Source organism: Drosophila ficusphila, unplaced genomic scaffold (genome assembly GCF_018152265.1).
Source record: "Drosophila ficusphila isolate 14025-0441.05 unplaced genomic scaffold, ASM1815226v1 contig_106, whole genome shotgun sequence".
Classification (NCBI taxonomy): domain Eukaryota; kingdom Metazoa; phylum Arthropoda; class Insecta; order Diptera; family Drosophilidae; genus Drosophila; species Drosophila ficusphila.
This window is the reverse complement of record NW_025063993.1, coordinates 10,629,976-10,643,495: the sequence shown is the minus strand read 5'-3', so window position 1 is coordinate 10,643,495 and position 13,520 is coordinate 10,629,976. Positions and strand designations below refer to the sequence as shown.

At 42.6% G+C, this 13,520-nt stretch overlaps 3 protein-coding genes across 3 annotated transcripts in view; 2 read left to right on the top strand and 1 right to left on the bottom strand.

Annotated features, from left to right (window-relative positions):
* Positions 1-13,520, top strand: part of LOC108088251 — a 77,528-nt gene that overhangs the window by 13,170 nt on the left and 50,838 nt on the right. The gene's annotated exons all lie outside the window — the stretch shown is intronic.
* Positions 2,882-3,332, bottom strand: LOC108093020. Its single transcript, XM_043207711.1, is given in 1 exon segment — positions 2,882-3,332. A coding segment is annotated over 1 exon segment (402 nt). The 5' UTR covers positions 3,284-3,332.
* LOC108093267 lies at positions 3,476-3,934 on the top strand. Its single transcript, XM_017193245.1, has 2 exons — positions 3,476-3,603; positions 3,660-3,934. The coding sequence occupies exons 1-2, from the start codon at positions 3,519-3,521 to the stop codon at positions 3,860-3,862; spliced, it is 288 nt and encodes a 95-aa protein (XP_017048734.1). The 5' UTR covers positions 3,476-3,518; the 3' UTR covers positions 3,863-3,934.

Sequence of the window (13,520 nt, the reverse complement as noted above, 5' to 3'; positions counted from 1 at the left end):
AAAAGCACAGACTCATATCTCTATTTATAACTCTTTGGCCCCTGTCTGAATGTCTGATTCAGTGACGTTTTCGCAAAAAGTTGATGAATGCCACGAACGAAAACCGAAAAGTTGGCATCAAGTCAAAGGCAAAAGTCGCAAGGACGAAGTTTTGCGAGCCATAAATAATACATATAACAAGGACAACAACAGCGGGGACAAACAACATTGCAGACAGCGCGTAATTTTAATTATTATGAACTCTGAAATGCGCCAAATTAGAGATTCATTGGGCTCGACAACTCGACAAGGGGGGCGGGGTCGCAGGCAATTAGGGGGGAGGGGCAGTGAATCAGACAATGCCAAAAGTTTTCCCCTCGCAATGAACTTTCGCAACAGTTCATTTGTGTCTGTACGTTGTTTCACTTTCCAACTTACACATGTGTCTTACAGCTGGGCTGAAAATTATGTAGGCCAAACGAATAAAACAAAAATGAAAATAGTTTTCTAAAATATAGATATGCTTGCAATTAAGATTAATTTAAGCTTAAATAGGTTCTTAGTTTTTGTACAATTAGTTGTTTTTATGTTCGCAATAATCACCATCTTTAATACAATGAAAACGAAAGCCTTTTCTTTGAATTCGAAGTGCTATTATGATAACCACAACTGTGACTTTTGTGATATTCATTGAAATGCTAGACTTCTATTCCAAGCCAAGCGCTCAAAAGCAGGCAATAGAAATGCGAGCTTCCTGCTTTCTGCGCCGGCAAGTAGGCAACGTTAATTGCAGGCCGCGCAAATCGCCCATGTGTGAGTGCGTGTCTGTGTGTGTCTGCGAGTGTGAGTGTGTGTGTGTGCGTGCTGTGTGCTCAATATCAAATTCATGTAAATTTAATTACGCATGCCTGCGTCGTGTTTAGAAATGTATTCGAGGGTGTATCTTTCGGTTTTCGGGGGCGGAGGCGCCGCAATCTTGTAGCCGATGTTTACGCATATTTGATTCCACTTGCAGACACATGGCCGCACCGCTTAATTAAATTGTTTATTTCCCCAGCACAACTACTTAACAGCTGAAGGATTATGCACAGGTGGGGCGTGGCCCCGGGGGCGGATTGAACTAAGATTGTAATGGCATCAAAGTTGCATGTTCATTTCAAAACAGGCTTTCGTCATTATCAAACTTTCCCGGGGAAATCTACTAAATCGCAACCTTCGGCGGGCACTGCATTTAAGCTGCGAATTTTCCGGATTCGGAGTTGGCATTAACTTTTAATGCAGGGCAAATTGCTTGCAATTAACGGCACACGGCAATTTTTGGTCTTGTATGTTCTGCATTTTGTTCGGAAATCGTAAAAGTAATTTGCAAAGTTTTCGACGGGATTTTTCAGCACAAAAAAAAAGTCAAGGCAAGCGCAAAGTTTATGCAAAGTTTCCGACAAAGTGTTGCCAGCTAAACAAACTGCAGATGAGAGCCAAGCTGAAATCTGCCACGCCCCCAGCTCCAAACGCCTTCGACTCGAAGTCCTCTGAAGAAAGGGGATTTCTTCATTCCTTTTTGGTCCTGCCTTTGTTTATTGTCAGCAGCGAAAAAGTTTGAACTCCACTCCCGCAGAAAGTTAGCAGGGGAAATGGAATGGAATTCGGGAATATGGATTCGCTGTATGGCACTTCAATACTGTGCATATATGTGCGGGATCCAAAAGGGGGCCAAAATCCCTACAGCGCAGCTGCCCTTTAAAGCATTGGCATAAATTGCTGCAGACGTTTTAATTTCGCCCTGCCCCCGCCGAATGCAACACCCATATATTTCGGGTTCGCCTTGCCTTCCTCGGCAGCCGCGAAACTTTACGCATAAACAAAAGCCGGCTTTTGGCCCTTCGGTTCCTCAGTACTTGAGTTGCTCGCTCTTGGCTCTTAGCTTTTCTGGCGCTGGCAGGCAGCAACCCTTCACTTGCTTTTAGCTTCAAAATGAAGCGATGAAAGCCAAAACTCGTTATCGTTTAATTCAGGCGAACGGAGCGCAGGCGAATCCCTGGGAAGGAATCCCGCCGAGTCGAACTATTGGCAGCTGTCTTGCCCCGGCTTTCTCCTGCACCTCTTGAACTTTCCTTATTTTTTCTATACGTACAAAATCTATAATTGTTTGCAGTTGGTCGAAAATATTGGGAGCAAAGAGTAATCAATAAAATAAAATTTGCTCGGAATTCAATCCGCTTTTCAACGATGAACTTATATTTAATTTCTCGTATAATGGTATTTTTCTTAGAAAAAAAGGTTTTAAAAATATTATTTGTTTTTAACTTAAGCAAATCTTGTGAATAACAAATAATGTAGATCATGATTATAAATTTCAGTTAATTAGTTTAAAGGAATTCAGGATATACATCTAGCTTTCGAAACTCAATCTTCTCTGTTCAATGGAAAGTCACTTTTTTATCAAAGTGTAACTGATGAACCTCCTTCGTGTTGTCTTAGTAATGCAACTGACAGCGGCGATGGATGATGGGATGATATGGGAGGCGGTGAAACGGATAGCAACTGCTTTTTGACGTCTGACAGGCTGCTCTCCAATCTTTGGTCCCCAAAATCCACCTCACCCCATTTCCTCTTTCCTATTTCCCATTTCCCATTTGTCGTTTTTCACTGCTGCCCGCCCGATGCGCTTTTGTTGCAGCTTTCAAGCGAATATTTGCATAATGCAGCTTGATTGATGTTTGCATTTGGGGAGCGGGAAGGGGAAAAGGGGGACTGCGAGCTATTGGTAATGAAAAGCGGGCTGAGACCGAGTGTTGGCCAAGATTTGGGGAGAGCCGCAGCCCTAGTTGAAGCCCGGCCAGATGACGACGATGACAACAATTCACAAACTTGTAAACACATCACCAGGCGCCTTCATATTTGCTCAGCTCGGCGAGGAGGAATACTTTGGAAACCTGGCGAGGATGCCGGGGCAAAAACATCAACATCGACATCGACATCGACATCGCCATCAAATGGCAGCCGTAAGTAGCACAAGGCAACACCGCAGCAACATTTGTTGCCGCTGTTGAGTGCAAATAGTTTTGGGTTTTTGCTACTGCTTCTGCTGCTTTTGCTGCTGCTCCAGATGCCTTCGTCACTTCCTCGCAATTCCTGGTGCTGGGTGCTGGTTGCTGGTCGGTGCTGGTTTATTGTGGATTCCCGCCCATTCAAACAACCAGCTGGCAGCCAGCCAGAGCAGCCGGAGCTGTTGGAAAATCCGGAAAGGGCTGAGATAAGGTGGCGGCAGCAGTTGGCAGTGGGCTCCTTCTTTGTTTACCAACATTCGCAAACAACATTTTTCTTTTGTATTCCATTCGCACTTGCTGCAGAAGGTAAACTGAGCAGGAATCCAATAGATTGCAAAACAAATCGAAAGGCCATATAATTTATGGCGCTGAAGGGAAGGCCTTACATAAGTCGGCATATTCAGCCGGAACTAAAGTTATTACACCAGCGTCGCTTGGTTAATTACAGTTTCTATGCAATACTGCTTACTATCTTGAGCTTATCTCGACAAAATGAACCTGCAATTCGTTTTAATTTTTCTCCTTGCCACATTTAAGCCCGGTTTGTTTTATGCAACGCCAGCGTACAAACCCTTGAGTAAGTCAAATAGCCTTGTTTTTCATTTTTATACACAACAGCTTTATAATTTTCAGAGTGTGAAGAGACCAATAAAGATCAGAAGAGAGCTTCGCTCTTAGCAAGTTGCCTTCCTGCATCCGACTGCTTCCTAACCAGACCATTTGGTATTTGTCCTAAGAAACAAGTTTGTTGTGCGAAGAAACGCGACTTTATTATTGATGAAAAAGAATTAGTTGAGACAACCGATTTCAAAACCAACCAACAAACAGTGCAATAAATTCAATTCTTTGGCCTTTTAAGAAAAAATGATTAAATATATAATAAACATATATAGTGATTCATGGGTAAAGTTCGTATAAATAATAGTGAATATCTGAAAGCCGGAGACGCAGTTCCAATCCCACAGAATTCCCCAAGGCAGCCTCATTGACTTGGAGTCAAAGGACCTCGGCCACGCCCCCTCGGCTGTTGCTGCTCCCCCGCCGGCGTTCCAGCAGCTTATTAAATGCAACCGAGCGAGACATCAAAAGCTCCTCCGACCGCAGCCAAAATGAGTTTGGGTGGCAGGAGTCCCCTGCTGATGTTTATTAAATAGTTGCACGACGTCGTGTGTTGGCCATGCCCATTTTGCACCGGCAGTTGGCAACTGGAGAAAGGCAAGGGGAGAGTGGCAAGTGGAGAGTGGAGAAGTGGAGAGTGGAGAAGTGGAGAGTGGGATGTGGCAAGTGGGACGGTGGTTACTTCATGGCTTAGTGCATTCCTGCAATTCATGCAATATTTCAATTTTGCATCCGCCAGTTGCGACGACAGCAAGTGTTTTGGTCCATCCTGAATACTTCATCGGCCGCATCGGTTGGTTGAGGGGGTCGTAAATGGGGATGCAAAAGGGGAAAGGGATTCTGAATGTTGGATGCGGGAGTCTGGCAGCCATGGCAACCTTTGAACCGAAATTAAAACCAAACAAATGTCACGCCAGCAACGCAGCAAATGTCTCGCTTCTGCCGGGCTTTTCCGCTTTTCCTCTCCTCTGGCTGCCTGGAAATCAACCATCCGCCCTGTTGACTTAATGCAGAAATTGCAAATTTCGCGTAACAGAACTCCGTAGGCAGCCAATACGAAGAAGTTTACTTATTTTTACACAGGCATTTATATGCAAGCGAGAAGGGAACTGGAATTAAATTATTAAGCTGAAAATGGTGTTCGTGTTGCATAAGCAATTTTTGGCATACAATTAAGGCAGCCACAACATGAAGCCAAAAATGTTGTTGGCATGTACCTCAAACAAGCTGTAATAATTCAAAAAGCATATAAATCGAATGGAATTAAATGCTTCACTACCTTTTTATAAAATAACTATGGTATAAAAGTGCTTTGGTGGCAATACAAGCAAAAACTTTTGGCAAATGCCATCGATAAACTGGGTCGTAAATTCTACTTAGAAATAGTTGCATAAATTTCTAAACGAAACTAAGTTTTAAAGTTTAACACAATATTATTAAACACACGGTTTCCACGATCCTCCCACTTTTTTCTGGCTTGTGTCGTTAATGTTTACTGTTTGTCTCCTGCATAATTTGGTGCGTTTAGCGAGGCGCCTCTTGAGTTTTCCACGTTTTCTTCGCCGCCTCCTCGGAAAACACATTAACGGAACTCACTTTCGCATAATGAAATTTTTGAACAGGGAGAACGGTTCGGAAATTTATGATGCCTTGCCACGTGAAGCGGCCCACAAAGGCCAAAAATCATTTTTCATTCGGGAGCAAACATTGAGGCTGTTTGCTTGGCGGCTGTTAATTATGGTGTACGCTATTAACTAAACGCAGCCCAAGGACGCAGGACCTTGGCTAATAGATGACACTTTCAGCGCAACAATTTCTGCCGCAAATTGCTGCAGTTCCAAGTCAACATTTCTAGGCCGTTTACATGGGATCCCAGCCTTCCGCTAGCCTTTCTCATTCCATTCCCCCATCTGGCGCCATTTACAAGTCACATTAATCAATTTCCCCGGCGCCTGTCAGCAGCAGCAGCCTCGAAATGGACCCGTTCCCCTCCTCAAAACTGGCAAGAGATCCGGCCAGGCCAAGCGAAACCGAAAGCTGAAAGCTGCCTCATGGGCAAGGTTTCGGTTTCCATTGTATGTTTCCCTGGCTTGTGCACAGAAAAAAAGGGGAACCTTTGACTCGCCAAAATGTTCAAAACAACTCAGCGTTCATGTAAACATTCATTTTCCGAAGGATATTAAAGAAATACCAGTTTATTGGTATTATAAACTTTTCTTTGTTCAAAACTTCTCCTTTCAGAACTTGTTTTAATATTAAGATGTATTCAAAAATCAATTACCAATGGAACTTAAAAATACTGCAATCTTGGATTAACATTTATATGATTTTTAGAGAACGTAGAGGAAATTTACGTACGTATATGTAAAATAAAATCTACGAAAACTTTAAGGTTGAAATGCAGTTAGTCCGCTGCCAAGATACCCTCATGATCCATTTAAAACACAATTAAGCCCACAGTTAATCAAAATAAAATATATATGTAAATTTCTCTATGTGTTGTGTGTGAATTATAACAACTGGAGCTTGGAACTGAGATCTGGTGTGGTGCATTTTTGGTCTAGCGCCAGTTAAAACTTAATTAAAACCATAACAAAACAAATGCTGCCAAAACAACAACACAACACCAAGAAAAACTGAAAAAAAAAAACAAGAAATAGAGGCTGCAAAGAGGAAAACATTTTACTCGGAAGCCCCGGAATAAAGTTTATGGCCCGAAACTTGGCGTTGGTCCGACTAAATCTTTGCCGCTGAGCTTGCCCCTTATCCTTGTTGTTATTGTTGTTGTTGGTGTTGCTGTTTTTGTAGCTTTAATGCAAAAATGCCAAAACACTGGGCGAAAGGGAAAATATGAGGAAAAGCACAGCAAACATTTTCATTTACACACATGGATGCAATTAAAGCGAGAATGGGTTTGGCATTATTCGACCGCCATCCATCCCCTTTCCAACCGGAATTTCTTCTCTCAACGTGTCGTTAGTTCTTTTGTGCATTTGAAATTTAATTAACACGCACACAAAAAAACCCAACACACACACACAAACACGCACACAATCAGGGGGATGGGGGTTGTGAAAAGAGAGGATGATAGGAAACAACAAGTGACAGCAAAAAATGGCAGCAACGAAAACTAATAAAAACTCATTTCAAACAGTTTTTGATGAGCCAAGGGGGGCACAAAGGGGGTGACAGGAGAGGAGGGAAGGGGGGCGGAGTTTTTGCAGGACTGGACAGGACAATCCCCACTGCTAATTCAGCGCCTCGCCTGTTGCCATTGTCCCTGCGATGATGGCGGAAATGGAAGAAAATGGCGAGCCAAGCAACTTCCGCTTTTGTCTCGCTCTTCTTCTTTCGCTCGCCATAATGAATGTCAACCTTGCTGCAAGCTACACTCCATCGAGGAGCCAAGAAAGCCGGCAACTAAGTTTTCCTTCGCTTTAAGCTCGAAAACGGATCACTTACATTTTAACGACCAAGTTTTATAACCAATTAAGGCGGCCCTAAGAACAAAGCATTTAGTCATATTTGTAAGCAGTTCAGGTGCATAGTCTGATTCAATCATCGAGCACATTAAATTAAAATATGAAAATGGCATAATGGCCAAACTTTCGTTTATGGCTCAGACATTATGCCCATAAAAGCCGGCTTACAACTGCTTGGGGAATATGTTCGGGGACATGAACAAATGTGGCTGGTGAACTTTAACTGGGCTTCAAAGGTCGTTAAAAGTCGAAGAGTTTTAAGGCAACAAACACTTGAATAAGTTTCCACAAAAACAGCTTTAAATACTTAACTGATATTTATTTCTCGGTCACGAAGAGTGTTAAATGAAATTGTTGCTTTGTTTAACCATAAATATAATTCACCGCAAAAAATAGATTAATCTTTATAAAATTTATGCAAAAAAAGAAAGGAAGCTAATTTCGGCGAGCCGAAGCTTCTATACTCTTGCAGTCATCACAAATGTCGAACAAAATGCATAAAGGCTTAAAAACATCGAAGTAATGACGATTTTTTTTATTCATTTTTCCCTATTTTGAAGTATGATCTTTCAAGTACTGTCTTTGTGACATTCTCCGTAATAGCCATTTTTCGGCCATCATAAAAATGTGAAAAAAGTGGACCCAAAATTCGAAACCAAACTAATTATGGAATTTCTTAGGGGGCTATGTCAGAAGCATTTAGAGGTGACCCAAATCCAAAAATGGGCTTGAATTATGGAAGTTATATTAAGTTAAATTCTTGGCAAGGCTTTTTCAGATCGTGATACTGATCAAAAATATATATACTTTATGGGGTTTGAATTTTCTTCTTCGAAATTATTATATCCTCTGCAAGAGTATAAAAAGCGTTAATTAATTTGCACACCTCTTAGCCTTTTTTAATGAAAAAGCTTTATTAATGGCAAAACTCATAAAAAATTATGTGTTGAACTCAGGTGACAAATAATTGTCGTTCTGCGGATACAAACTGGTTTGTTTACACAGATTGACTTAAAAAAATGTATTTTAAATCGAAGCTTGATTAAAGCGTGGTTTGATTTTGGTTATTTGGTGAAAATAAAGCCTCAAAGGAATTAGTGAAACACCATACTGTTGATTTGCAGCCCGCAAACCGCAACCACCTGCGAATGTCCATAATTGATGGCCCGAAATTTCATCAGCGAAACCCCATACAAATCCCTTTGAAATCCCGTTCACAGAGGCAAGTCGTGCCCAAATGAAGTGTGAAATTTGAGCATTTAAGTCGTTCCAGGATGGTTGGCATTTGAAACTGAATGGGAAATGGGGAATGGGAAATGCGGATTGGTCAGCATGCGATGCCAGGAGGAAAGAAGTCGAGGCAAACATGCGATGCCATCGCCACTCTATTCCGCAGCACACAAACTGCAGATGTTAAAAATTAAATCGCTTTTCATTATTTATACGCTGTGATTTCCAACAAGCTGAAGTCAGAAAGGAAAGGGGAAGCTGCTGCGGAGGAGGGGGGAGGGAAAAGCGGATCGGTCAATGTTGCCATGGTCATGCACATCCGCAACAGGATTCAGTCAAAAAATCCCGAAACGAGTAAGAGGGCAGGATGTGGAGTCATGTCTGCTCGGAGGGCCAAATATTTGCTGCGCTGAACGGTTTCCATTGGACTTTTATGAGCATTTTGACGATTTCGATTTTCAAAAGTCAATATTTACACATAGTCGTCTCTCTCTCGTTTTTTCCCCCGATTAAACCCTCTTGCAGCCCTCCTCCGATTTTCTGTAGTTTATTGGATGTGCAGTTAACCAAAATAAATCGTATATCGGATTTTGCATTGAACCCCAGTCGTTCGGACCGAAAATACTGCGGAGTTGACCGCGCTCTGTAAACCGCTTAGGGAAAATTACTCATACGCCGAGTGGTCTGCTGAAAACTGAGATTTACCAATATACATTTTTTCTCCCGTATTTTTGTTTTCTTGTTTTTCGTACTTAACCCTGCATTGCGCCCTTATTGGCAGCCATTCGCTAAACAGTTGACCCACTTCCCGGTGAGTTTTCCACGCCCAGCAGCACTGCATCATCTTCAGCATAATAAGTTGTTCCCTGGCCCAGTTTGTGGCGCTTCTTTTTCGCTTCCCGGCTTGTCATTTTCAATTTGGCTAATCGACACTCTCGCCCCACATTGTTGCCGTGGATTTGGCCAGCATTTCCCGGGACTCGGCCTCGTGCAATTGTTCCAAATAGTCACGTGGCTTGGCACTCTCTCTGAGCGCTGGCCAAATTCTGCACTGACCCACATAAAAAAGCCACAGCCAAAAATAACACTACAAAAAGGCAACCCTTTGGATTTGGCTAGTGGAAATTGCTCAGCAAGTAACACCCTTATTGGTATGCAATTTTGAAAAAACCAAGCTAGATAAGTGAAGAATTTTCTAATTAAGTTGCAGAAAGAATTTGTTTTAATCAATTTTAATTTCAGTAGCATTTTCATAATTGAAATTCCCTTGGAAACATTTTCCTAATAACCTGCAGTTTTGCATACATTCTAGTCGAGGCAACCAGCCCATTTGGCCAACCGCAGGGCATTGGAATAGCAACCAGGGAGCGCTTACATAAAATACCACAGCGCGGCAGCCGCAAGAATTAATTGAAAAGTGAAAGCCGAACCGAAAGCCCAATTCAGCTGGTTTGAGTCGTGTTGAGGCAAGCCGCCAAATTGAAAAGCGCTTTTCACTGGGGGTGAGGGCTACAATTTCACTTTCCCCCACCGCTTCGCCAGGAGGCGGAGCTCCTTTCAATCCTCTTCGCCAGGCACAAAGGACTGCAGTGAAATGAACAGCCAGACAAAAGGAGGAGCAGCTGCCAGAGGAGCATCTGCATAATTCATCCGACGAGCAGGACGAGATACAAGTGTATATGGAAAACGTAATTATATCTGTGAGAGCGGATTCCTCGGCTGCAGCTCCAGCAGCTGTCCGCATTCAATTAGGAACCACTTGCTGCTGAAATCTAGCGCAAGGCTGAGTCCTGATTTAAACTCCCCCCCTCTGCAGACCTCTCTCCTAATTCGACAAGCCAATTTGTAGCCAATTGCGAGTGCAACATCAACGGCAACGGCAATGGCAAAAAGCTGCTCGAAAAGAAAAAAAATCAAACTTTCAACAACTCGACAACTATGTAAGTGACTGGCCAACAGCAAAAACGATGGCAGCCCGGCAACAACAACGAAAATTGCTTCACATTGCAATTGAATTATTCGTCGGGGGCGACTGAAATTGCAGCGCAAAATGCGCTCACAAACTCCTTCATACAGGCAGAAAAAATGAATAAAATGGGACAAGGAAAAACAATAATTTTTTATACAAAAAATAACAAAAAATAAAAATATATAAGTGGTTTTTTAAAATTCTTTTCGTATTATAAATATATCTATCATCTAAATTATTCACTTCTTTTAGCTGGATATAACTTTAAGCAACTATTGAATGATGGGTTGGCAAAGTTTGTTTTTAAAATTTTCAGCTGTTATCATGCAAGTTTTTCTAAGTGTAGGACTTGGGTGATGAAATACAGCTGCAACAGCAAACAGCACTTCAAAAGCTTTTGTTAGGCTCCATGCGTGTGAGTGGGTGGTGATTGGGTGGGTGGCTGTGTTGGTGTGTGTTCGGTTGGCAGTGTGGGTGAGGGTCGTGCATATTTCAAAACTAACAATTGTTATTGTTGTTGTTACTTTTGCAACTACCACTTTTGTTGGCCCGCTGCCGGAGGGCCGAACTTTTTTACGACGATGGTCCACTGAAATTGATTACCGATAACGCCGAAAAGGATAATGGACTTTTGTTACTGCAGCTGCTGAAAAAGTGGTGGTGGCTGGTGAAAAAATTGGCCGAAGCGAAAACTGTAACCCCAACCAAATGTGTGAAAAGCAAAAAGGAAAATTGGATAGAAAGTAGCGGGAAAGGGCAAACGGATTAGGGGATCGGTAGCCAGTTTGCTGGTCCTGCGACCCAGACAGCCAGGATATCCAGCTAACGATGGGCATATGCTGCCCACTGGCCACTGGTCACTGGCAAGAAAAGGCGATTACGGTCACAAGAGGAGGAGGAGGTTTGGGGATAAAGTGCGGAAAAGGCAAGCCGCACCACACACGCTTGTTAATCTCCATAGATATTGCTGCGGTAGATGAAACCCCGGCGAAAGTTTTCCCACTTTCCGCCTCCTTTTTCCTGAGCAAACACAATTCACTCGAAAAACATTTGCGGAACAAAGCGAATAATTTGCTCTGGTTATTTGTGCATAAATTAAACGTAGGTAAGACTGAGGCTTCAGCATTCCACACATAGCTCATAATTATCCTGAAAGACTGGAGTTTGGTCCACACATTTGGTCAGTGACCAAAGCGAACAAGATTTTCCCTGCATTATCTCCTAACCAAAAAAAGCAAAAAAAAAAACCGCTGAGAACAAAGAAAAGCTGAGGAAGTGAGGGGAGGAAACTCTAAAGCGGACTTTTGGCAATTTATAACATTTTGCTCATTTGCTCATTGCTCATTTTGCCACACACTCCATAGTTGTGTCTTTGTGTGTGTGGCAACTTCCGTTGGCATGAAAACGGCGCCAGCTAGCGAAAAAAAATGTAATAAAACATGTTTAAAAAACGAGCAAACACAAGTGAAGTGGCATTAAGCAGGAGGACAAAACCCAACGACAGGAGTTAGGGAGCTCTACTAAATGCTGAATGCAAAGCGAGTACACTCTAAGAAAACGAGGCGATATTTCAGGAAAGTTTTAATAACAAACTTATCAAAGAAAATGTTAACATAATTACTAACGCTGATTGTAATTTTAAAAAATACAAGCACAAAATATTGTTTAAACTTATCAAGTTTATTTCCCAAAGAACTTTTACCTTTTAACCATTAAATGAATTCACGTTTTATAGCAATTTAATTTATAAATAGCAAGGTACCCTTTTCAGTTTTAAACTGCTAAAGAAACTTACTTGAATGGTGAACTATTTTGCTTTTCATAAACTTTTTCCGAGTGTATTTAAATAAGAGAGAGGTACTGGGGTTTCCGGGGGTAACAAAAACACAGCGTGTTTAACGAGCCATTTGCCGCTTTGGCGCTGAACTTGCTAATTGAATTAGAGCCGCTCGCTCGCTCGCTCACTGGCTCCTTCTTTCCTGGTTCACTGGATGAGCATGAGCACGAGCACTAGGACGAGGATGAGGATGAAGATGAGGATGTGCATATGGATGTCGATGGAAGCGAGAAGGAGTACGACGATGCGCCGGCGGCAGGATGTGAGCTCTAACAACAACAAAGAGCATCGGAAGGCGGGCGGCAAATCGGGAGCAAAGCGTATTTGGTTGCTAAACGCTTTGGCATGCCGCATGCCTCAGGGGCACACCACCACCACCAGGCGAAGCAACCACCTACCAGATCCTTTGCCCCAACCACCCAACACGCCCGCAGGATTCAATTAAGTGTAAGTGCGCACGGCACACACACACACACACACTCACACTCACTAACTCACACACACTAGCACACTGCCACGCCAGAAGCGAGTTGGCCAGGACGAAAAGTCTTGCAACAGTTTCGCCCTAATGAGCAGCAAACGCTCGACACCCGCCGAAAAAAAAAACTTGCAAACTGCCGGATAGATAGTTGAATGCACGAAAATCCGCCTCGTGGCCATTATCGGTTATGATTAGCCGGGTACTCGATGCCAATGCCGTAAAAGTTCGGAGCAGCCGGTATCTCCACTCCATTGGCCCTCAATTTGGGACGATATAGCCAACGGCTGAGTGGCAGGCAGACATTCCAGATGGGGAGCCCTGAAAGAGGGGGAAATTACAGCCCACCGAAGCCTCGTCGAACGGAGTTTTTATCCTTGAACTGAAGTCAACATTTCCGTACTCTTGAAAAGCCTAACAAACTTTGTTAAGGTCAATTTAACATCTTTTGATAACGAAATTGCTTCGGAAATTTAATTTCTACATTTATAAAATATAAAAATTTGTCTAAAAATATGTTAAAAATACCAATATTATGACTTTTTTAAATGTTTGTATCTGACATGCTTGATTTATTTATTCAAAATATTTGAATTGCTACTATTTACCTACATTAATTCTTTTCGTTGAATCTCTGTCTGAGGGACTGCCCAATTTTATTCTTTAAGACACCCCACCAATATCCTTGCCCAAATGACACACATCACATCGATAGCGGCAACAATCTTCCCACGCAAGGACAAACAAGGACAGTCCGCCCACTGATTTCGCATAATAACTGTGTCTCGCAGCCCATCGTTCATTGATAAAAATCGCAGCCGAGCCCCCGGCTCGATATCCTTCGCATCCTTTCCCAGCCCTCGACTTTGTCTCAGCCATT

Coding starts and splice junctions, on each gene's coding strand:
- LOC108093267 (XM_017193245.1), top strand. CDS start 3,519: ATGAACCTGCAATTCGTTTTAATTTTTCTCCTTGCCACATTTAAGCCC. Junction 3,604..3,659: donor GCCAGCGTACAAACCCTTGA/GTAAGTCAAATA, acceptor TATAATTTTCAG/AGTGTGAAGAGACCAATAAA.